Source organism: Odontomachus brunneus, unplaced genomic scaffold (genome assembly GCF_010583005.1).
Source record: "Odontomachus brunneus isolate Ranch 3 - 2012 unplaced genomic scaffold, Obru_v1 Obru_scaffold_104, whole genome shotgun sequence".
Taxonomy (NCBI): Eukaryota; Metazoa; Arthropoda; class Insecta; order Hymenoptera; family Formicidae; genus Odontomachus; species Odontomachus brunneus.
In genome coordinates this window covers 573,366-597,909 of record NW_022639554.1, presented here as the reverse complement: position 1 = coordinate 597,909, position 24,544 = coordinate 573,366, and the positions used below count along the sequence as shown (strand labels likewise).

General features: G+C 36.5%; 1 protein-coding gene and 1 long non-coding RNA gene across 5 annotated transcripts; one reads left to right on the top strand and one right to left on the bottom strand.

Moving 5' to 3' along the window:
- The first annotated feature begins 1,622 nt into the window (after positions 1-1,622).
- LOC116849028 (vacuolar protein sorting-associated protein 13C-like) lies at positions 1,623-23,213 on the top strand. Its single transcript, XM_032825743.1, has 51 exons — positions 1,623-1,763; positions 1,852-1,959; positions 2,058-2,184; positions 2,555-2,717; positions 2,799-3,007; positions 3,107-3,281; positions 4,333-4,814; positions 4,933-5,154; positions 5,365-5,477; positions 5,552-5,760; positions 5,827-6,111; positions 6,179-6,475; positions 6,560-6,692; positions 7,222-7,452; positions 7,521-7,660; positions 7,744-7,841; positions 7,918-8,117; positions 8,201-8,380; positions 8,455-8,644; positions 8,725-8,894; positions 8,971-9,354; positions 9,463-9,629; positions 9,702-9,960; positions 10,035-10,101; positions 10,248-10,579; positions 10,657-10,798; positions 10,908-11,197; positions 11,271-11,442; positions 11,536-11,730; positions 11,797-12,032; positions 12,378-12,612; positions 12,720-12,874; positions 12,953-13,155; positions 13,355-13,694; positions 13,947-14,159; positions 14,350-14,826; positions 14,961-15,230; positions 15,570-15,923; positions 16,030-16,224; positions 16,507-16,641; positions 16,957-17,108; positions 17,198-17,366; positions 17,478-17,671; positions 17,740-17,926; positions 18,000-18,128; positions 18,688-18,805; positions 19,450-19,573; positions 19,664-19,730; positions 19,803-19,948; positions 21,650-21,776; positions 21,879-23,213. Exons 1-51 carry the CDS (start codon positions 1,623-1,625, stop codon positions 22,011-22,013), a joined length of 10,242 nt encoding a protein of 3,413 aa, XP_032681634.1. The 3' UTR covers positions 22,014-23,213.
- On the bottom strand, positions 12,480-19,450 carry LOC116849029. 4 transcript variants are annotated; one of them, XR_004379054.1, is made up of 8 exons: positions 18,722-19,450; positions 17,727-18,294; positions 16,694-17,088; positions 16,444-16,614; positions 15,952-16,167; positions 14,945-15,842; positions 12,809-13,092; positions 12,480-12,631 (listed from the first exon to the last, which is right to left on the bottom strand). It is a non-coding gene; the product is annotated as an uncharacterized LOC116849029 (long non-coding RNA). The 4 variants fall into 4 exon arrangements; XR_004379055.1 differs by having other exon boundaries at positions 14,945-15,867; positions 17,919-18,294; XR_004379053.1 differs by having other exon boundaries at positions 17,919-18,294.
- Positions 23,214-24,544: the final 1,331 nt, after the last annotated feature.

Sequence of the window (24,544 nt, the reverse complement as noted above, 5' to 3'; positions counted from 1 at the left end):
TCGTTCCATTTTATTCGTCGTAAAGTTAGGCAATAAAATGGGACGATTTGATTGGTCCGCGAAGGAGACGCGACGTGTCACGCGCTAAGTGGGAACGCATTCTTACGGGTTAAACTTTTGCAGCGTCCGATTTTACAATGGCACTAAAAAATAGGAAGTAAGAATAAGAAATTGACTAATTACAGTCAAATGTGAGAAAAATAATCAACTATGATTGGTCAATTACTTACGGATTACGACATAAGTTAGAACCTGCATAAATAAGCCATAAATCTGTTCGTGTAGCTTGCACTTTTATATTTTTCGCACTTAGAACAAGATAGATACATATTTGAATGCTAGAAAAAACAAAAATGAGGAGATCAAGTGCAAAAAGTACGAGCAACACGAACAAACCAAATTTTTCGTTAAGGATGAGGGGCGACTCGTAGTGGAGATTTTAGAACTAACAAAAGCGAGAGTATTGGCTCCTGCACACAGAACGCGGTAATACTTGCCGCGCGGCGGAAGTCCGTGCGACAGCCAATCAATATGTTGTTTTCCGTAAGAGCTAGAAGGTTATTACGGAAAGCAGCATATTAATTGGTTGTCACGCGAATTTCCGTCGCGCGGCAAGCATTACCGCGTCCTGTGTGCAGAGCCATAAAGGGACGTCTACATTGGAAATAAATAGCAAGAAGTAGGAAGTAAGAGTAAGAAATTGACCAACCACAGTCGAATGTGAGAAGAATAATTAACTATGATTGGTCAATTTCTTATTCTTACTTCCTACTTCTTACTGTTTACTTCCAATGTAGACGTCCCTTTAAGCGTCTTCTACAATGGCAGTAGGAATAGTAGTAAGAAATAAGCAGTAAGTAAATAGACCAATCACAATCGATTATTTTTGAAACGTGAGAATGGAATTGGTCAATTTGCTTACTGCTTATTTCTTACTACTACTCCTACTGCCATTGTAGAAGGCGCTTTAAGCGTCTATTGGCTAGTAGAGACTTATGACGCCAATAATCGCTTTCAGAGCGATTAATCCAGGGCCAGTCGAATACGCTATTACGGTTATTGTTACGAAAAGTGTGTGTGGCCAACTTTACCAAAGACTCTTTCTTTTTATTTATTCAAAAATTTCCGCTATGAGGCGCTACTGACGAGAAATCGGAGCCGTAGTATGACTCAATGACAAGGTACACGGGCTTTAATTTCAAGTAGCATTACTCAACGATGGATCAGTAATACTTTTATTTTTCATTAGCACGAATACAGCGGATCAAATATAAACTTTTGTGTGTATTTGTTAGTGAAGAATAAGAGCCTTTTCAGTACGATAATGAGTATCTACTAATGAAAAATAAAAAAAAAAAGAAGGGAATAAATTTGAACGTCAATTCATCGGTCGATTATCGCCCAACTTCGTTTCATTACGGCGTTGCGGCGACGAAATTCAAGATCAATAAAGATTGCGGCGGCGTCGCGCATGACTGAATTGTCTTGCGAATTGTAACAATCTTGAGGTTATGATGACGACCGGGGCCAGGTTGATTCTAGTTGATTCTGTCTTCTAGCTCGCGCGAAGCAAGTACAAACATAAGTGATACAGTGACAGTCTTTGGCTGCGAGCCACGACAATGTTCGAGGGGGCTATAGCGGCATTTTTAAACCGCCTGCTGGGCAGGTACGTGGAGGACCTAGACACGGAGCAATTTAACGTCGGTATTTTCTCCGGGGATACGTGCCTCACCGACCTGAAATTGAAGCCAGAGGCTTTGGTATGCATCAGTTGATTTTTCCTTGTAATTTATTAACATAATATTCAGAATATAAACGACCATATTATGCACAATATTGTTGTTTCAGTATCAACTGGGATTACCTATTAGAGTAGAAATTGGCCTGATAGGGAAAATTATTTTGAAGATACCATGGTCTGGACTTTTCTCTCAACCTATTGTGATATGCATAGAGGTATGGAATAATTTATATAAGGGATAATGAACTTGTACAGTACCACATATTAAAACTAGGACGCATATATCTCATGAATATTTTATTTTTCTTTTAAGGACATATACGCAGTAGCAGTACCTGCATTATCTGGTCCTTACGATCCAGAGATACAGAAACGTTTAATAAGAGCTGAGAAAAAGAAAATACTTGAAAATTTAAAGGAAGATGAAATATTTAGAGCTGGTAATAGAATATTATTTTATCAGTTAGATATTACTTTTAGAATATTATTTTATCAGTTAGATATTACAAAATATTATTTTTTCTATTAATATATAGTAAATGCCTTTATTTTGAACTCTCTGAGCTCTACAGAATAGTTCTCTGAATCTTTATCAATAAAAGTGCCTCTAGTTATACTTATAAGTCTACCAGAAGGCTTATTTATCAGAAGTCATATTTATAAGTATTCTTGTTAATAAAAACTTAAAATAAGGACCAAAGTGCAGAATTTTACAATTTTACAATTGTAGAAATAGTAACTGAAATAATTCTTAAAAATGCTTATCTGTGCTTAATTAGTTTTAAGTTAAGCTAATACCTTCTATTGTAGGTCTACCTCCTCAACTATTTGATGGTTTATTGGCATCGGTTACGAAGAACTTCCAGATTACTATAAATAATGTACATATTAGATACGAAGAGAAAATTTTGCGCAACTTCCTCTGTGCCTGTGGTATATGTATACAAAGTATATCAATAACAACTACAAACAAGTAACTTGATCATGCATATCATTATATTCTTTATCAATCGTACATACGTTCGATATTGTCATTGGAAATCATGAATTGCAGCAAATGGAAGCCTGGAGTATGCGCCACAAATTCGCAAACTGTGTACCAGCTTATACGTGCAGAATCACTTAGTGTGTACATGGATCATGATACTGAATCTTGTATAAATGTCCCATGCAAATGGGATATGCCTAATCTTCTTGCGTGGAAGGGCACAATGCATCGAGCTCTCCAGACATTTGGGATGAAAAACAAGGAGTTTCAATTCTGTACGTTTAGAATTATTATTTATTGATTATAGTGTTGTTAACGCGTTTAAAAGAAACGATTCAATCTTACGAGACTTTAATGATATTCTTTGTTAAAAGTGTTGAAGCCTTTCACGGCCAAGATCAAAGTAATTATACACAAAGGCACGGAGACACAAACTTCTCGTATGTTGGTCGATATTGTGCTTCAAGATGTGGCGATGCAATTATCAGAGGCGCAATACGCTACATTTTGCTATATCCATGACTCCTTGTTGCGCGCAGTCGTTAATAGGTAAATTCACAATTGTTGACATTTATTTATTTATTAAGTTTTTGTTATTTTTATCTTTATTTTCAGAATTGGATAAGTTAAATTTTTTGACTGACAAGGGAACATAAGCAACCCGAAAATTCAGAAAATTCTGAAACATTGTGTGCAAGTAGAGTAGTACATTCATAATATAAAACTATTTTTTTTATTTCTACTAATTTTCAATTTAAGGGGCTGAAACCACCCTTTGAAACCAATAAGTGGGCAAAGGGGGATTCAAAAATGTTTTTTTTTGCAAAATTTGAATACACCGTTGCAAAGAGTATAAAATATTCTATCACTTTTATATAAACTATTTTTTCATGTTTTATGTTTTAGGAAATATTCGCTAAAAATAAAAATGTTATGTTTTTTCGAGGAGTGATTTCACTCCATTAAATCGAAATTTAGCAGAAACAAAAAATAGTTTTATGTTATGGATGTACTATTCTACTTGTACACAATGTTTTAGAATTTTCTGAATTTTCGGGTTGCCTATGTTCCCTTGTGAGTTAGGTTAAATTAACTTAATTTACACTAAAAGTTATGTAAACAAAAACTAACTCTATTAAAAATTTAATTAATTTATTAAGGTCAAAAGTTAATTATGCAAAGCAATGTATATGTTTTTACATAATTAACTTGTTAATCAAAGATTAAGTTTGTCAATTATTAATGAAAAGCTAGTCTTTTATAAAAAAAGCACCAATTTTTTTGTGTTCAGAATTCCATACAAGAAAAGAGCATTGGTACTTAGAGAAACAAAAAATTCTTTTATAATTATTTTTCTTACATTTCTTACATTATTCTACATAGTTAGTAGCTTGCAATAATTGAAGTATAGATTATTGATAGATTGTCTAACTATATAAAAAATGTTAATACATTTTGAAATAATTTAAATTAAAAGTTGACTTATTTAAAATTAACTAAATTAAGTTAAAAGTTATTAACTTTTAATGTTTTACCTTAATTTTGAACTGGTTGATTAGTTACTACGTAACGCTAGTTATTATATATATAATAATCGCAGGCCACATCTGAAATTTCGTCCTGAGAAGAGTGTGTATGAGGAACCGTCATCTTGGTGGAAATACGCGTACAATTCTATTTTAAATCATTATATCAAACCGTACACTTGGTTATGTATAGTCGAGCACAGGAAAAATTACCGGAAGTATAAAGAGGCGTGTATCCAAAGTCTGCAACGACCGAATGACACAGAATTAAAGTTGGATCTGCAGAAATACGAAGACAGTCTGACAATATTAAATATCGTGATAGCAAGAGAGCATGCTAGACAAGAATTAAGAAACAAGGATATCGAGCGCGAATGCCAAATCATTGCGTCAAGTCCATCGAAGGACAGTGTGGAAAATATATTAACAAATAACGATGAAGAGCAGGATGTGATAGTGGACCACGGTAAAAGCGAAAGTCCAAAGTTATCGATGAATGTAACGGAAAATTCATCCTGCTCCAAAATAAAATTAGAGAAAACTATGAAGCTAATCGGTAAGCACGTTTAATATCCATATTCGGCATCTACTACGTTGAGAACAAAAAAATAAGTACCTGAAAATATTCTTTAACTCTGCTCGCACATCTAATCAATTGTTTTCTTCCTTTTTAGATTATAAATTAAACTTTACTTTAGCCAATTGTTGTCTTAGCCTTCTAAGTAAGGGCAAAGAAATGCTGATCGTGACAGTCGCACAATTTCTGACGAGCATTGAGGCACGGCCTACGTTGTTAGCTTTCAAGATATCCGCTCGTGCTGAAAGTTTCGTGATTGAAGCTATATCGACCGATGGTGATTTGGTTCCTCTAGTTACGGTAGATAATATGTTGACAGGTAATACATATATTTGTATAAAAGTAGAATTAAAATATAAATCTATTTATCTTAAAGAATCTATTTATCTTAGATTAAATCTAAATTAGATCTAAAATAGTACGAAATCTAAAATATAAATTAAATCTCTGAAATTAAAATATAAATCTATGTAAAAAATAGAAGTAAAATTTGAATTATAATGAGACTTACCGTTATTATATGTTGCAGGAAATGTGTCGACATATTTCTTAGCGATCGATTTCGAGAAAAACGGTCTGAATATGGATCCTATTTTTGAAGTATCTATAAAGCTGGAAGCAATCGAAGTGACCTATCATCATGTAATGTTTTTATTTACAGATATTTCTCCGAATATTCGTTTGATTATGAATTGCGAATCTCTTTTTGCTTTCAGTTCGCCATGGTGGAAATAATAAACTTTTTCAAATTTAACGCCAGTTACATTCATGACACGGTGCTCGGATTATGTAAGCTGTGGGATTATACCAAAAGAAAATATTTAAGTTTTGTAGACGACATTGTTTCACAAACACTGAGAATTAGCTTCAAGATAGATATCAAGAGCCCGTATATTATATTTCCCGAGCACGGATCGATTCAAAAGTAGGCACTGTAACAACGTAATAGCATATGATACAATGCCGCTTGTACATATTTATGATATTTCAGAGGAGGGCACATTCTTGTTTTGGATCTCGGCAATGTAACGTTAACGAATGAGCTTCAAGCAACAAATCTACAACTAGAAGATGCTACTCTGATGGAGCTGGAAGAATTGCTTTACGACAGACTCAACATGGTATTCTTCGGCGCGCAAATCTTGTTTTGTCATTCAGGCGACGATTGGCGTTCGGCAAGAAAGCGCAGCGACTCGGAGTATCACTTGTTGCCCAAGCTGCAAGCGAACGCAACGCTTTCCTATAGCATCAAACCCGAATATCGTCAACTACCACGGTAATTAACATTCTTACGTTACAACTTTTTACTTGTATATGATTTTAATTCGTATCACATTTTGCAGAACGAAGCTCAACATGCATATTTCAAATGTGAAGTTTAATTTGTCAGAAAATAAACTACGGTTGATGGCATATTTCTTGAATAAGCTGCTACTGTTGTACCAGAACAATGTCGAGAAGTGTAAAATGGCTTTGGACTCTTCTACTCTCGAACGAAAATCAAGTGTCGTTTTTATCTCAGCAAAAGAATTGATGAGAGTGCAATCCAATATTTGTCTACCATCTGTTACAATGATGCACGGCGATTTTAAACCTGTTATCAAGGAAGTTACGACTAACAATGTACCGAAGCTTGACAGGTAATTATAAAATATATGTGATTGTAACATTTAGTTGGAAGTCGCATTAATTAAGTACTCATCAAGCGTTTTTATTTGTGTTAGGAGTGTCGTCTCTTCGGAAATTAGCGAGGAAGACCTGGAATTATTATCGAAAACGATTAATTTGTCCGGATTTGACGATAATATATCACCCTGCAACCATATTAATTTGTTACTACGCTTCGCTATAGGGGAGGCAAGTGTTTTCTCTTTAAATGCGTTCACGTCATTCATATCGGTCTTTAAAATTCAAGTATAAGAAATTAAAATAATAACCTGTGAAAACTAGGTGCTAGATTGAAGTGTATTATTAATTTAATGAATCACAATTATCTAATAATAATTATCTCTATTATAAAATCTGACATACGTTTCGATCCTCCTTGAGATCATCTTCAGTGTTTACATACATAAGAACGCTGAATAAATTCGACGCATCTACGTTCGTTACATGCAAATAACGCTAAAAGCTCTACTAAGATAATAATAAGCAATGCTCACGACGAATATAGAAACGCATTTTTTAAATTCCAGTCACTCACCAACACAGTCCAAAATGTGAGATATTTATTGAAAAATAATGTCCGAAGATTAAACTATTAATAATTTTCGTGCACTTTAATCCAGCTCTTAGCTCTCACAGGCCTATTATTTTAATTTCTTTCACTTGATTGTTAATCATATAGAGTCTAATAATAATTGAAATTTTATTCTTTAAAATGCAGTTTTCTATCAATCTGGAGCATACAGTGGATAATCGAGAGCAACCTTATTTGAATCTAAGATTGCACACCTTGTATTATGAGATGGCTATGATGGAATACGGCGTCGCCGTTCAGTTTGGTATTGGGTCCATTCTTCTTGTCGATAAAACGAATGCTGGCATCACCGGGTCATATTTGGAATTAATATCTACCGATCAGACTTACGAGGTTCTCGTTGTATCGTACCGTAAGGTGAGTATACGAGAGTTATTTATTGCCGTCATAATTCACGAACGTGCACTCATCGATTTTATCCTCAGGTTAAATCAAATTGTCCGGACTTCAAGTCGCATTTCAAGAATATCGAACGCTCGCTGGTTGTGAATCTGTTGAATATCAATGTAAACTTTCATAGATCCGCGTTATTGAAAATGAGAGACTACTGGTACAAATTTCAGGCGTAAGTGGATAACTTGTGCGCTGTGGAAGGCAAAATAATATAAGCGATTATATCCTCGAAATATTCTCATTCTTTCATTTCAGTATTTGTCAGGGTACAATTCTGTTTAAGTTCGCCGAGACAGTGTGTAGTAATATTATGAAACGGGAACAAAAGGGCGATGATCCGCCTATTCCTCCAGGTGAACGCTCTTAGAGTACAAGACTTATCATTCGGTCGCACGATTGACGATTCTAATACGAAATCGTTCTTTCTAGGTGCAATTAAACTGAATTATTCTACCAGACTCAGCTCGCTAGTTCTAAGATTCTGTGATAAGGATATAGATTTAATGGAGGTAAAGATTTCGGGCTTAGAGAACGATTGCATCTATAATGCGAACGAAAGAATGGTGTTACGCATACATCTCCGAAATATGCTTGCTGAAGACTTAAACGATGACACGCTTTATTCTAAAGTAATTGTCTAGAATAAAATATATATGGACTTTTTATCCCTGTAATATTTTTTTGTAATATATTTGTTGTTTTATTTTTGAAGATTTTGACAACAGACGAGGACAAGGTTTTCGACTTGAAATACGTAAGACACATGCCAAGACTGTATAAGTGTCCGGATATCGATACAAATCAGGACGACGTAATGTCGGACGGCACCTTCAAGCTTTCCATTGGACGAATAAATTGTGTCATTATTTCTAAAATTCTGTACGATTTACAGGTACGGCGAACTCTTCATACGTATTATACCTGTGTATTTTATTATGTTATCGTAATCCCCACTGTTTTTTGTAGAATTTCATAATGCCATTCGCTTCTCCATATTACACGCGTTTCTTGAGTTATATGAAGAACAAACTCGTCGGAGGCATCGAAGTATTTAAGAGAAGCGCGACGAAATTGCACATTTTTATCGATATACAAGGACCTACATTTCTGTTACCTCAGAAGAAGGATGCTCCGAGTCTCCTAGTATTCGATACAGGTACACACAAAAGTGTTATGTTGATAATGCAATTATAAAAAAGTTAAGAGGAGAATATTCTCTATAGAATTGGTTTCCAGGCGTATTGTCGGTTGAGAACTTCTTCAAGAAGAGCGGCCAATCGGTCCAATCGATCAAAGCGTCCGCCAGCGACGCCAATCAGTTAATAATCGACAACATTCTGGTGAAACTGAAATCCATGACCGTGTCCAGAGCAATTATGACTCTGACTCGAGACTTAGAGGTTCAGGTAAAATTATGCGTTCATTAAAGCGCAATTTAATGTCATGTCAAGAGAATACAATTACACGGGAGATTGTTTTCAGGAGCCTATCATCGAACCCATACAAATCCAGTTTGACATCAAAAGAAAAACTGAGTATCGTAGCATTATCGAGTTGCAAGCCTATGGTTTATTCAACGTACAAGGAGCGATCGATATTGTGAACATAAATTTGAGCCAGAGAGATCTGAAATCTCTTATGTCAGTGTGGCAGGATAATATCTCCAAGATTCTGTTGCTTAAAAAAACCGGCGAGAACGAAGATCGTCCTTCAACGTTAAGCTGTCGGAAGGACGTCAGGCACGACGATGCTATGGTGAAGAAGTTGGAGGATTTTTTAGCCCACAATGAAACAGCCTTGTGTGAAGTGAATGTCAAACTAACGTTGGAAGGGTTGCAACTAAACTTGTTCTTGGACACAGAAGAGGTATATGTTCGAATAAATTAATACACTCGTCAATATTCAAATCTTACCTTTTATTTATATATTATTTTTGTATAGTTTTATATTTTATTATGTTTTATATTTTATCAGGTGTTGAGTTCTCCCGTGCGCGACTTGAACCACGGTTTATGCAAGCTGTGCTTTGGTGAAACTATAAATACCTGGGACTTTTACAGTGACAAGAGTTTGAAAATGAAATTATCTTTGCAAAATTGCTTGTTGCAAGATACTCGCAAAGATTCCGTTAGTGAGAGAAAGTTCGTATCATTGCTTGAGAGACAATAAAGTGTCATTGATATCGAAATTCACAGTCTCGTCTTACGTTTCAGGATAATACAGTCACCATCGATATCCTTAGAGAAAAATTTAGAGTCCTGCATTTCTGTGTCGATGTCTCCCATAGTCGATGTCACGTATAGTCGTACCCAAGCGGAGGAGAAATGTTTCGATGTTCTTATTCAAGATATACGAATTAATTTATCCGTTCCTTTCCTAATGCATCTGGGGCGGTATTTCCTAGATTCCTTGCCCGGCGAGCAGATTGAGAAAGGCATCATCAATCACGGATACGATAATAATAATCAGACGGTAAATAAGAACTTCTTTACGTTGATCTGCGTACGAAAAAATATATTTGATAAATGTATTTGATTTAAATCAAGAACCGGAATGCTTTAAACGCAGAAACTGACAAATTAAATCGCTCACAGTATTTTAAGGAGCAACCAGGTATTTCGTCTGCGTGTATGCATGTTGAATGTAGAGAATGTAGGGAATGTAGAGTTTCACTTGTTTATTAACAAATATGCTACATACTTGATGTTGTGCATAATTTTACTCGCAAAAAGTAAGTGCAATTATCTTGATGTGTTTAGGTACTTCTGTCTCTATTAGGATACAAAAGCCAGATATCTTTTTATTTGGCGATTTAGAGAAAAGCAACACCCACATAATACGTATGCAAGCGGAGGTATTTATTGAGAGCAGCAAGCACAGTTGTTCCTCCTCGATAGTCTGCACTCTGACCAATGTCAATGCCAAAACTAAAGGGCAAGGAAACTACGAGTCCCCGTGTTGGTTGTTACGTCCCTGTGATATAGAAATCTGTAAGAAGAAAGAATTATCGAGCGGTAATGAGGAAATTACCGTTGCTATAAATAGTATTAATATACATCTATCGGCGGAAGTGGTGCATACTTTTATGGATGTAAGATGGCTCAATATTATTATAAACGTAAATCTGATTTATTTATGCTGCCTATCGTAAACTACTCTACATTCCAGATATTGAACGAAGCGTCGATTTTTCTAAACAGCATTACTTTGAAAGCAGATGAAAGTAGCAACAATCAAAATGCATACATGCACAATAATCTTTGGACACCGAGGAAAGTTTCTAGTATACCGTATAAGAAAACTGACGAAGGCGAGTATCTCGTACACGTCGTTGCATTGCAGATTTTAGTTGTTATTTAAGTTACCAATGTGACAATTTAAACGCATCAGTATACTCATATCGTGCCTATAATCTTTAGGTGACTCAGAGCTGTATTGTCGCCACCATGATCATTTAATATTTAACTTGAAACCCGTATTGGTATGTTTGTTGTTGGAGATGGAGTATTCGGTAGGAAGATTTCCGGTGATGAGAATGGAGACCATTATTACGACCACTGTCAACGACTGGCACAACAGTTTCCATCTCGAATCCAATGTAAAGCTTCACGCGTTCTGTTACAATAGATCACTTCAGACTTGGGAGCCGTTCGTAGAATTCTGCACGAAAGACGACGTGAATTATAAACCGTGGGAATTCACCATTAAAGTAATATCTTATTATTCTTTTTATAATTATTTTATAACGTCATCGCGTCTTTTTCATTCAACGCACTTCTCAGACGTATCAAGATGAAGCGAATATGATCAATTCTAATTGGATGGATCCTTACCATCACGTAAAACAAGATCCACTGAGAATGAAAAAGAAGGATATGAGGCACGACGGACATGATGTCACGGATATGGTCTTTATTGGACCTGAGGTGGATGCGATTTCGTCCACGAGAAACGGTGAGATTACTTGTACTCCACTCACCTGTTATTTCACCAGATTAGAGCTGATTGTTTAATAAATAAATTGTATTCGTTTTTGTTAATAAATAGAGCCTGAGACTTATGTTACATGTGAGGATGAATCCGATACGGACGACGATGAGAGCGACAAGAAACTGACGAGGATCTCGAATTATCTGTTCAATAGCAACAGCAGCGATGAGGAAGAAAGTGACTCGGACGATTCGAGTACGAACGAGGACGAGGGCTTAGACTTTGTGCTGGATTGTAACGTCAACGAATCTTGTACGTGAACTCAAAGCTTCGCGGGAGTGTGTCGTATTTCAATTGTTTATCGTATTTTCTGCGTAGGTCACCCCGCCGCCCCAGCGAAGATAGGTGCCTCCGCGCCGCATATTATTCTGTATACGGAGGACAAAATTAACATCACCATTACGCAAAACATGATCGAAATGTGGAACGCAATCACGAGCGCGTTCATACAGGCCAAGGGTGGGCTTCCCTTCGTGCCCGCAAACACGCGGGAATTGACTATGCTGAACGATATAGGTCACGCCAGTCGAATAGAGCTACTTGTTCAAGAACAGGTAAAATAATTCTTTTTTTTTTACATTTTCATAAGATTTAGATGATTAGATAAGTTTTAGATTTCTTAACATTTACACACACATACCCACACATAGAAAGTGATACAATAAATATAAGTCAATTTAGATAAATATAAGTCAATTTAGATAAATTAGATTATATGTATAAAACGTTAGTATTTTGGTTAAATTATAATTTTAATGTAATTTAAAGTATTTTTAAGGTATTTTTGGTTCGCACACTCTACTTATCTCATACTAGCTCATATTAGCACTTTTTTCCTTTACACATGGGATTCAATTACTCGTTGAAAATTAAACGTTTGAATGTGTCCTCAATGACAGGTGGATGGGAATAGTGTCACACGCATCATCGCTGCACATAACTTCCACGATGGCAATTCGCCGACCAGCGTGCCCAGCAGCCCGGAAAATGAAATGCAACCGGATCTCACGAGTCCTCAGTGGGTTGGCAAGGAAATTCATTTAGTTGTACCAGAATGCAAGGCTTTTCCGATTGATTCGCCGGTCCATATCTACAAATTGGTAACGGATGAACTTCTTCGCGTCATTTTTGAAGGTAACATTTCCGTATTTCGCTACAACAAAAAAACCATAACAATTAAATCATTAAGATATACATTACACGTATAGTGGAATAATAATGTTTTATTTTCAATGCAACAGGTTTTGAGGACGTGCTAGTGTACTGTCCGAAAAAGGAGACACGGAGTCTCATATCGCTTCGTCCTGTAAAACATGAAGTTCGTTATTACCTGGTGATAGAGGCGTCAATAAACAGTTATCTGCACCGTACGATTTGCGTGCGATCTCCGTTGCAGGTGAGACTTGATCTGTTCTGTCGCTCTATTCATTTTATCGTCGCTAATATTCGTGTAATATGAAACATCACATTTCAGTTCCAAAACGAAACATCGTACGCACTGGGCCTTTATTATAAAAAAGCGGTGGTAGATAAGTTGGGTCTGACACCGGCCGGTGAGACCACAAATCCGTTCGACGATAATGTGAGAATGGCGATCATTGAGCCCGACTCGATCTGCAATATTCCTCTGTACATTGCTTATCATTGTCCAATACATGTTCTACCTGCATATCTAGAGTAAGTAAAGTCAGACATGATCGATGATTTGCAATCATCTCGCGTGTTACAAAATGTACAGGAATCAAAATGGTATCATTGAAACACTGTTAGTTTTCTTTTTTACTTAATGATATTTCTTCCTTCGTTGCCAATAAGTTACTATTTTACGAGCAATTTTATTAAGAGAGAATTATTAACCAACGAATATATGTTACAGGAAATATCAAGTCAGTGACGATGGAATTTATTGGAAAGACTTGAGGGGTACAACAAATGCATTTAAAGATATATGCTGTGAAACGAAAGACGACATTAACCGTAATATATTCTGTGTCAGGGCAATATGCACGGAAATCCCATTAATGGCCCGACTCTCAGGTTGTCAAGTGCCGAATTACTTGATAAATATCATACCACCTGTTATTTTTAATAACCAGCTACCCTTCGTCATCGATGTCAGTATACCTAGCATCAATTACGAAGTGAAAATCGAACCCGGGGAGAAAATCAATATGCACTCTTTGAATTGTAACAGTAATGTGCAGTTTGTTTTTAAGGTATGCAAAGAGAAAAAAGTCATCTTATTAAGTTGATTCGGACGTTTCTTACTATAGAACATATATATGTTTCATATGTCGTTATATCCTATTTGGAAAATGTTTTGTTTATACCAACATTTGCTCAGTATTTATAGAAAAAAAAATACATTCGCGGATTAACTTAATATTTAACGAAAATAATTTTACGCAAAGATCGAACATATACCGCCATATGTTTTATTGACACGCAATTCTAATAATTTCATATAGGTACACAACTATTTAGGCACGTCGTGGACGGGCACGGTTAAACTGAACATGAATCTAGAACGAAAGTTTGTACTGATGTCTACAGATAACGAGTCGGATCTGACGAAGCCTTTCTTGCTATGCATAGAATTGTGCAAGATGCTCAGCTGGAACATTGTTATACAATCACAGTACTGGATAATAAATAAATCCGGTTTACCGCTGTTTATTCAAGTAAATAAAACAATAACACTAATAGTTTGAATCTCTCTCGATAATAAAACGTAGTTGGTTTTGTGTGTGTGTGTGTATGCAAATAAATAATAATAGTTCGTTCAAATAAGTGGAATGGTTCGTTGAATAAGAATAGGTCATTTTGTTTTAACTTTGTCTTTGGTAGTTCATTAATATCATGTCGCTCTAGGAATGTCACTCTCATACAACCTACGAGATGCCGGAAGAAGAGCTAATGGTGTTCTCTCAGAAGAACAATAAAAAGAATACAATACGATTAAGGGCACACCAGTCCGAGTGGTCAATGCCGTTCGGGCTGGACGGGATCACGTCGATGTCGCTGATCGTATGTCGAGATATCGAGCGCAGACAAAAATATCAGATCTTAACGGAAGTGGAGAGTTCCCGTTTGTCGCCGATTTTCACCAAGATCATTACGTTTCTTCCGTACTTTCTCATTTGTAACAAAACCAAAAGAGCTTTAAGATTTATGGAGGAAAACGAGGAAGCTGATCTCTGGAACGATCTCTTGCCCACTCAGGAAATGTCCTTCTGGCCCGCTACCGATTCCATGAAAATGAGAATCAAATGGAGAAACAGTCAATTGGTCTCACAGCACTTCGACATCACGCATACCGGCAAAACCGTGCTCAGAATGGATAACGGGGTAAGATGGAGATATTAGTGATTATTAGTTCTGATACAATCAATCTCGTATAGCAAATAATCATTAAGCAAGTTCCTCACGAGGAAATTTACTTTGAAGTTGAACTTAAGGAACATACTTTACAATATTCGCAGTCGGCGCTGTGTGTGGAGATCGAAGGTGGCGTCAATACTCCATATCGCGTCATGTTCCGAAAACACAACGCCGGCGACATACCCGTAAGGGTGGACAACCTCTGCGACAAGCTGTTCCTGAAGCTGAGCCAAGTCAATTTAGGCCAAGTTGCCTTGCTTAAGCCGTTCCAAAGCTTGCTGTACACCTGGGACGATCCTACGCAGAGCAGAGAACTGATCTGGAACGTCTACAATAACAATGCCATCGGTTATAAAGCAGAATTTGAGTCGGTAGGATATATTGTTGAAATTAAGTTAATATATTTCCCATAAGATACATATTTCATTTGTCAGTATATTTCTATTTTTAAAGTATAAGTGTTTCTAAAAAATACTTTATTCATATCAATACTTGTTCAGTGTTTATGAAAAAAACTTTTGAATGAACCTAATACAAAAGTATTTCTAGTCTTGATTTTCGATTTTTCTATGTACACACATAGAGATGTGAAAATTGTTCTAATAATTTTCGCACTTTTGTACACGCAACAATTTCTGCAATTATGACTTTATTGTTACTCTTCTCGTTCGAACGCATTATCTATTGTTAGCATTTTCGTCTGCTTTCAGGATGGCTGCGGACACGAGAAGGTGTCATTTATAACCGTTGAGCGGCGTAACAGCGCGTCAACGTATTCCTCTGTCAATTCCAAATCGTTGTCATATGCGAAGTCGTGGTCGGAAGACCCGAGCGGAAGTACCACTCATCTTGCCAACGCAGAATCCGAGACGAAGACGCAAAAGTTAGAGAACGTGCGACAGGACGAAGCGGAAGTTTACTGGGTGAGCTATATGGAAAGTGAACAACGCGTGTTGCTGTTCACACAGCACGAGAGTGTGTACCTGAAAGCGAAAAGCATCATCGACCCTGAAACCAGCAAGAGAGAGATATTTTTGTCGATCGCGGCGATCGGAATTAGCGTTGTGAGTAGACATTAAATATAATACTTACACTACTTTGTAAGTCGAGTATTTTATATTTATTTTAAGTGTGATCAATTGAAAACTGATTGCTCTCCTTCTTTTACAGGTCGTGCAGGAGTCTAACGCCAGTCTTCACAGCTCCAGACGAGAGTTGCTGTACGCTAGTGTGATCGATTCGGTTGCACACTGGGAGCTTTACTTCAGCAAACGATGGAAAAGTCTGTCGTTGGAGCTCAGCGCTTGGCTGGAAAATAAATATGTGAATTCCGCGAAAGCAGCACAGCTGGAAAATTTCATCGATGTACGAATACTATTTTATAAATTTCATTGTAAATGAAAATTGCTTTTATCGCGTTCAGTAGAAACAAATGACTTATTAACCAAATAATTGGTCTTGTTCATCTATATTTTTTCGCTTATCGCAGTACTTGTAGATTTTTATCATATAAAATGATATCTGCTCCCGAAGAAGGCGAAAATGAACCAAACTTTTTGACTGAACCAATATTAGTACACGTACAATATATGCATTTCACCGCTATCTTTCGAGCGTTTTTGACAATCCTTTTCTGACATTTTGTAGGTTGACTTCATGAAGATGCAGATGACTAAGCCATTCTTCGGAAAGCTACGAAGAACGTACTCTCCGGGTATTTGGCTGCATTGCAGGGAATCCACGACGCTATGTTATCTGCAAGGATATGTTCACAGAATACAGGTACGTCCATATATGTGTGGTAGGTTGCAAGACCATAAAGCTAGAAACTCACACCAAACTATCAAAATTGAGAATCACTCCTGTTGTGACAAGCTTGCCTAACAGATATATTATTAATTCTTATTATTATTTATTACTATTTAGTGTTCTTAATTATATCATTAATTATAATATTATTGCGTAAGTCCATCGATAACGATGGACTTTCAATTTTGACGATTTTTTGAGCTCCCAACTTCATTATATCTAAACTGTTTTGCAATTCGCTGTACGCTAGTTTGTAATAATATTCTTGTAACATTTCTTTCGCCGCAGATCGATAATCAACTGAGCGAGGCTTCCTTTCCGGTTGTTCTATATCCCAGTTTACAAAGGACTTTCGTGAATTACGCCGGCGGCCGTAGATTGAAGCACTGCTTGGAGTTCTCGTATTTGAAGCAACGCAAGCTGAAAAACAGTATTTACAAGTACGAACGCCTAACTTCCTCCATTATTTCTATGATTATTACTGACATGGTGATTCCTGTGTAATAATTTTCGAACGATTTTTTCCCAGAGGAATATGCTTGATCGTAAGGGAGTTTAATTTGAACTTGGAGGAAACGTTCCTCTGTTCCCTGATCAATCTGATACCCAAGATACCGGAAACTAAGCACTCGATTGCTGCTAAACTTAGGAGAGACGTTTCCAACATGCGCGTGCCTTCGCTTCACAAAATTACCAACGTAAATGTCCGATGTCATACGAGATCACGTCGATTCACGTGTATATCGCGCGATATTACTTTTTTGTTTTAATCTTTTACTTTGACTTTGATGCACACATATAATTTGCAGAATGCTAACGGAAGGAGAAAAAATTTGATAGAGCAGATATACATCTCCCCGATGGTGTTGCACTTGAAATTATTGGCCAACACGGAAGGTACTAATGCGCGTAGCTTCGGCAACGTAGCGAATTACCACAATATCGTACGTTTCATCTTTGAGTACGCGGAGAAGGGCGTTTTCGAGAGAGACGTTGAGTTCAGGTGAGCGAATGCGGAGGCTTCTATGTAAGACTTACAGACGCGACGTTCAATTTACCATGGCTTTTCAGATTGCCCGCCTATCGAAGGAGTTTTATCGTCGTCGACAATAAACAGTTCCTGTCGCATCTTTCGCGCACTTACGTGGCGCAGACTATGGAACAGTTTCATGTGCTAGTACGCTTAACGACTGTCTTGGGGAACCAGTACGGCTACAATTTTAAATCGCCGAGCGGCGGTTTCTACGAACCGGATCTGGTGAGCTCAGACGACTGCCAGAGGTACCCCAAACGTTTCTTTCAAATATGTTAATTGCGATATGTCTTTGCAGTTATTGCTGTATGGCGACGAAACTGCGGAGAGATTAGCACACGAAGTCGCGTGTGAGCTAGGATACGCTACGCCTGATGGTATGCAGGACTTTAGCAGCAACGACACCTCTACGACTCTTCATCCCAAGGTAAACATAAATCTCATATCTGTGCAAAGTCGCCAAGTGCAGTAAGGAACTTTACCAAACTCCGTTTAACAAGCAACTTGATAGCTATCTCTTTGTTTTTTACTCTTGACAGTAAGCGTTCTTGATGATTAATTCCAGCATATCCTTAAGGATACAACATATATCTCTAAAAATAAAAATATGCCGATTAATTTTTATATATATCGTCTTTCTCTAATGGAGTGCTTTTAGAATTATTTAATAATAACTTATTCATCCTGAAAAACGATCATTTTTATTTTTACTCTGATTTTCTAATTTTTCATAATATAGTTTTTATTTCTGCTAAAAGTACTACTTTTCAGCAATCAAATGAAAATCAAATTTCAGAAACACTCATATCCTTCTATTAAAATAATTCTCAATTTCCAAAACAAAAAAACCGGGACTCAGAGAGTTAAAACTTTGAGCGCTATATCTCAAAGTAAAACAATAAAATAAAGTAATTCGGTTGAGATATGAAATTTGTTGTTAAGACACGCTTCGCGCTATTTGACCGCATAATTCTCTTTCATTTTAGATGAAAGATGCAAGTTACCAGAACCCAGACGTACCGCCGTTGGCGTTTTCAGTCGATTATTCGTTCCCCACAGAGATCGACTTGGAGATCTCCGGCTTGATCACAGCGTCGACAAACAGTGAGTAGATCATTGTTTGTCGTGTGACGTACGAGTCGATGTTATTGAAATCATACGTATCGTGCTGCGCGCACTATATTAAAGCCTCTGAGCTACTCGCGTAAGTTGTCCTTGCTTGATGACATTAGAAGCGAGAAATCGCATGCCCGCGATTTTTGCGTTATACGTTGAAATAACAAGATACGTACACATAACTACATCTGTAATCGATTCAGCAACTTTGTAAAGTGGTCCGAACGCTCTTCTTTTGCTGTCACAATCAATAAATAGCCATGAAATCAACAAAAATGATGAGTAATGTTTGGTTAAAACCTGAGTTGCATGTAGTCACGCTAATTTCATAGTTATTCATTGATTTTAACAGCAAGAGGAGAACGTTCGAAACATTTTGCAAATTTGCTGAATTAATCACAAGTATCGTTTTATGAATATATTGTTTTACTTCAACGTATAACGCAAGAATTGTGAGCATACGACTTCTCACTTCTGACGTTATCAAACAAAGACAGCCGACCCAACGCGTACCCAAGAGCCTTTGAGTTATTAACGCGCCCGACCGCTCGGTCGAGTGCGAGCATTGTGTCGTCCACTTGTTTCCCCGACGTGCTCGACGCCTCCACTACTAAATCTCTCAAAAATGACAGGCATTCACCGAGAAGAGTTAAGGTATTTCCTCAAAACATTGGGCAAGAAAACGTCCGTGTTTTTCAAGGCAGAAAGCCCTTGTTTAAAAAGTCATTCGAAAGTAGTAGCAGATATAATGAAAAGGTACCAACGCTTATTGGCGCTATATTTCTCTCGTTTGTCACGCACTGTCTGTGTTTCACTTAAGAAAACGAGTTGTCGTTTATCCCGCAGAGCGCAAGAAATGGACCATGGTTTCGTATCCCGAGTGCGACTACCGCGGTACATCAATCCACACTTCGTGAGTGTACATTCAGACCTTGACTCGGCGGTGCTCGTTTCTTGTACCATTAACGACAATCGTTTCCCCCAGGGCGTGGAGCTGTTCTCGACGCACAAAGCCAAGGGAGCATACCTGCTGAACACTATAACCAAAGGTCATTGCGCTCAAAACGATTTTTACTGGGGGCACGCCGCGCTCCACAACGACGGAAAGTACATCACCCTCGTGTCTTTGCAGTAAGTCCGACGATCATCGCTTTGTGGCAGTATTAATTCACTCGAAAAGATAATGAAAATAAGATCACTCGAAATCGCAAGAGGCTAATTTTTCACACAATAATAGTTTAAATCCTATTTTAACGTGTGTTTGAATAGAATTTAAGACTCCTGGCTCCTCGTAACGGAACTCTCGATTTATGACATCAAAAGCGAGAAAATATACGCTAAAAATTCTTGCAAAATACATTGAAATAAAAAGATGTATTCACCAAATAACACTTGCAATCGGTCAAGCAGAGTTTCAAAATAGTCCTAACACTTTCCTTTTGTTTGAACAATGAATAAATAATAGGCCAACATCAATTTTTATCTCCAAACTGCTATAAGTGATCCTGAAGGTTTCTGGCACGTTGAAACCAAATATATCACTAAAAAATGCTCTATCGCGTCAGGTTTTCAAAGGTGCCAAAAAGATTTTATTTTTAAACATTTTTACATAAAAATAAGTCTGAAACGAAAAGTGTTAGGCCGATTTGGTCACCGTATTTGGTCACCGTATTTCAGTATAAAACAAAATATATCAAAATCACTTTTTAAATACAACTCAATAAATACAACAAATATTGCATATTTTTCTCAATCCTTTTTATATGTGACTTCGAATAGTAACTTTGTATACGTGATTCGATATTTAAAACTTTAATAAATATATATAATTTTGGAAGTTTTATCTCTTTTTATATAAATGAACATTTTAAATCTTTCGAAAACTACTAGCGCGCGTTAAAGAATATAAAAAGTTTAGTATATATGAAGAAATTTTTATATGTATGTGTGTGTGTGTGAAAAAGTATATGAAGTATTTGTTTTCTAATTTATTGAACATAACAGTCAACTCTAATAGATTTTTTTATGCTAAGTTCAAGTCTGTTAGCTAAATTGGTCTATTATTTCTCGTTCTTTATTTTAATAAAAAAAAAAAAAAAAAAAAAAAAAAAATGGCCTTTTTGATATTTTTAGATCAGAATATTTCATAAACTTGATAGAGCAGTTTGGGCAATGGATTTGATTTTAAAATGCCAGAAACTTTCAGAATTACTTATACAGGTCTGGGAGTCAGAGCAAAAATCAAAATTTTTCGGCCTGTGTAACCGTAAAATTCATGTGATCTTTCTTTTTAACCTACTTTCTCATGATTTTGTCACGTTAATTTTACAGTTTATTGATTATTAGAGTAAAAGGAAAGTTTTCGGACTATTTTACGGATCTTTTCGATCGATTGCAAATATTATTTTGTAAACATATTTTATTTCAACGTATTTTATAAAAATTTTTAATATTTCCTCGCTTCTGACGTTTAAGATGGCACCAATGAGGAAGATCAGGAGCTTTAAACTTAAATATCTAAGTTTAAATTATTACTGAAAAATCTGTTTAAATGAATGAATATATTCCAGTGAAGACATTATGACATTATGTTCACTCTCTCTTCAATTTCGATTAAAAATATTCAATCAACGTTTCAAAATTGAGAATTTACTTCATATGAGTGAAGTCATTCAAATTGGAGCGACTCGGTGATCACTGTATGTACTTTTCGAGTGAAATTTCGCTTCAAAAAATTTAGAGCGAACCTGTGCATCCTCACTCGCGTCAGGCGCAACACGCGTGTTGATGAAAATAGAAAACATAAGGATTATATTCGCCATGGATTTTCAGGCGGATACACTACATCGAGAAAGGGAGCGCTTGGGGATCGTGGAACGTGAAATGGACTTTGGAAACCAATCAGTTGCTGTCGCCGCCAACTGTCGCTAAAAGCAAGCTTATTTTGCACGTAACAAAGGTAACCGTCTCGACAGAGTGTGCATGTGTTTTCCAAGCAGAACTGAACGACGAAAAATCGAACGTAATTATGCACGTGGCTCGTTTGTAATGTTACACGCAGAACGAAGAGGAGGCGTCGTCGTCCATGGTGGACTGGTATGTGGAGAGCGAGGCCGCGGATATTTTGGAATGGCTGTGTCGGAAAATGAACAGCGCGATGATCCTGAACATGGAGAGCAGTATTTGCTCAAAATGAGAGTCCCACGTGACGAGGACACTACGCAGAGAAAATAAAAAGAGACGAGAGAACGAGGAAGATAGAGATTAAATGTATTTACAGCATTTAGTTCGGCATAATAAAAGTTTACGGTGAATGCAAAACAGAAAGATAGAAGCGACGTTCTAATGCCCTACACTTCATTTATTATAATAATAATTATTATCATTATTATTATCATCATTATTATCATTATCATTGTATCTTGCCGAAGTCAGATCGCATCTTCGTCTGGATAAAGTACGTCTAGTTTATTTCATAATTTATTTACAAAAAGTCTTAGTAAATTACACTTACAGGCATCTCCACTCGAACTAAAGTAAATAATTTAAGAACTACATGTATTTAGATATCTATAGAGTAGGATACTTTGGGGTCGGGGAGAAGCTGGGACCAGGGAAAGTGTTCTGTTTAACTTATCTCATACGTTCTAATAGTCTTCGCGAGAATTCGAAATCGAGTGTCGTTTAAACGGTTACACGTCATGTGTGAAAACTAAATTTAACCCCCATTCTCTCTGTCTATATATGTATATATATATATATATATATATGTGTGTGTGTGTATATACATATACATTTCTCTCTTCCCTTTTCCTTTTTTTCTTTTTTTTTAATCCGTTCTCTACGAAACGAGGAAGTATCATCAGTGGAAGGTGTGCGACGACGAATTCGAATGCGTTTCTTTTTTTTTCTTTGTTAACTGTTGCGCAGATGTTCGTGAGAGTGGGATTTTACATTAGATAAATGTATGTATGTATGTATGTATGTAAGAATCCTCAAAATATGTGCAAGCTGACAATCGATATTTGTTAGTTTTACAATAACGTATGCGCGCTTTGAAAAAGCATAAAATCTTGGTTATAAATATATCCCATTAGAATCGTTTAATGGCACGATCGAGCTTAAATTTAAAAATCCTCTTTTTTTTATCCTTTTAATATATTCTTTTCTACATTATCGCCCAGAGAATCCGTTTCATCTGTTTCTATAACGTCGATTTTCGTATCTCTTCCGCTTTTTTTAATTCTTCCTTTTCCTCTTCCGCTTCGTCTTTTTTTATTTCTTTTTTGTTATCACAACGGCGTTTAATTATGTTTATAAATATGTTTATTTCAAAAAGATTGCAATTAGACATCGCTACTTTCGAATCTCTCTTTAGGAAGCCACCAAAAAAAAAGAAAAGAAAGAAAAAAGAAATTCATTGAAACTCTGCGAAATCTGTTATACTTCAAGTAATTGTTACTTTACTTAATTTTGTAAGCTATGTTGTGTGTGTGTGTGTATATATTTTTTTTCTTTTCACAGACACTATCCCTACCCCTTTTTCTACCGGCACCCCCATCCTTCGTGCATACACACACATACACGTACGTACACACAACACACGCATTCCCGTATTCTTCCTCTGCAAAGCCCTCTTTTACATTAGGGATACGCACATATACACACACTCGGTGAAGCGTATGCTGCGGTGCACACGTCACAATACCTATCTTGCTTTCTCTCCTTTCTTTCACACACACACACACACGCATTTTTTGCGCGCACGTGTAAACGCAAACGTGTATTTCGCACTTTTGCATCTTCTTCTTCATCTCGAATATTTTTCCGCCTTCGTTCTTTTTTTCTCTCCCCTTTTCTCTCTCTCTTCTCTTGTAAAACTCATATATGTATACATGTTACGGTGAAAGTACTTCCTTCCGACTACATAATTTCTTTCACACATCGACTGTACTTTTACAATTGAAAGCTGCTAAACTTTAATATTTAAGTTTACATTAATAGTGTGTAATCTCATTACACAATAATGTAACGAATCTATACAAGATTGACTACGCGTCTATCTGTCTGCTACGTAGATAATGAAAAAGAAATTAAATCAATTACTTTCATCGTAACTTACATACATACATACATACATACATACATACATACATACATACATACATGCATACATGCATACATACATACATACATAAAAACAAACATACATGCAAACATACATACATACATACATACACACATACATACATACATACATACATACATACATACATGCATGCATACATACGTACATACATACATGCATACATATGTACATACATACATGCATACATACGTACATACATACGTACATACATACATGCATACATACATCATCATACATACGTCATCATACATACGTCATCATACATACATCATCATACATACGTCATCATACATACATCATCACACACACACACACACACACGTATCCAACATCCAAATTCATACATCCATCTCGCATGCATACATACATACATAATGCATGCAATCCACACAGCCGCGCATACACATACACGTTTCTCACACTTTTTTTTTCTTTCCTTCTTTCTCGCATGTGTTCTTTCTTTCACTCTTTATTCCTTTTGCTCTATCTCTCTTTCTTTCTCGCTCTTTCTCTCAAGCAGCGGCGTTATCACACATCATATTATTTTTTCTCTTCTAGCATTGTCTTTCTTCAGTTCT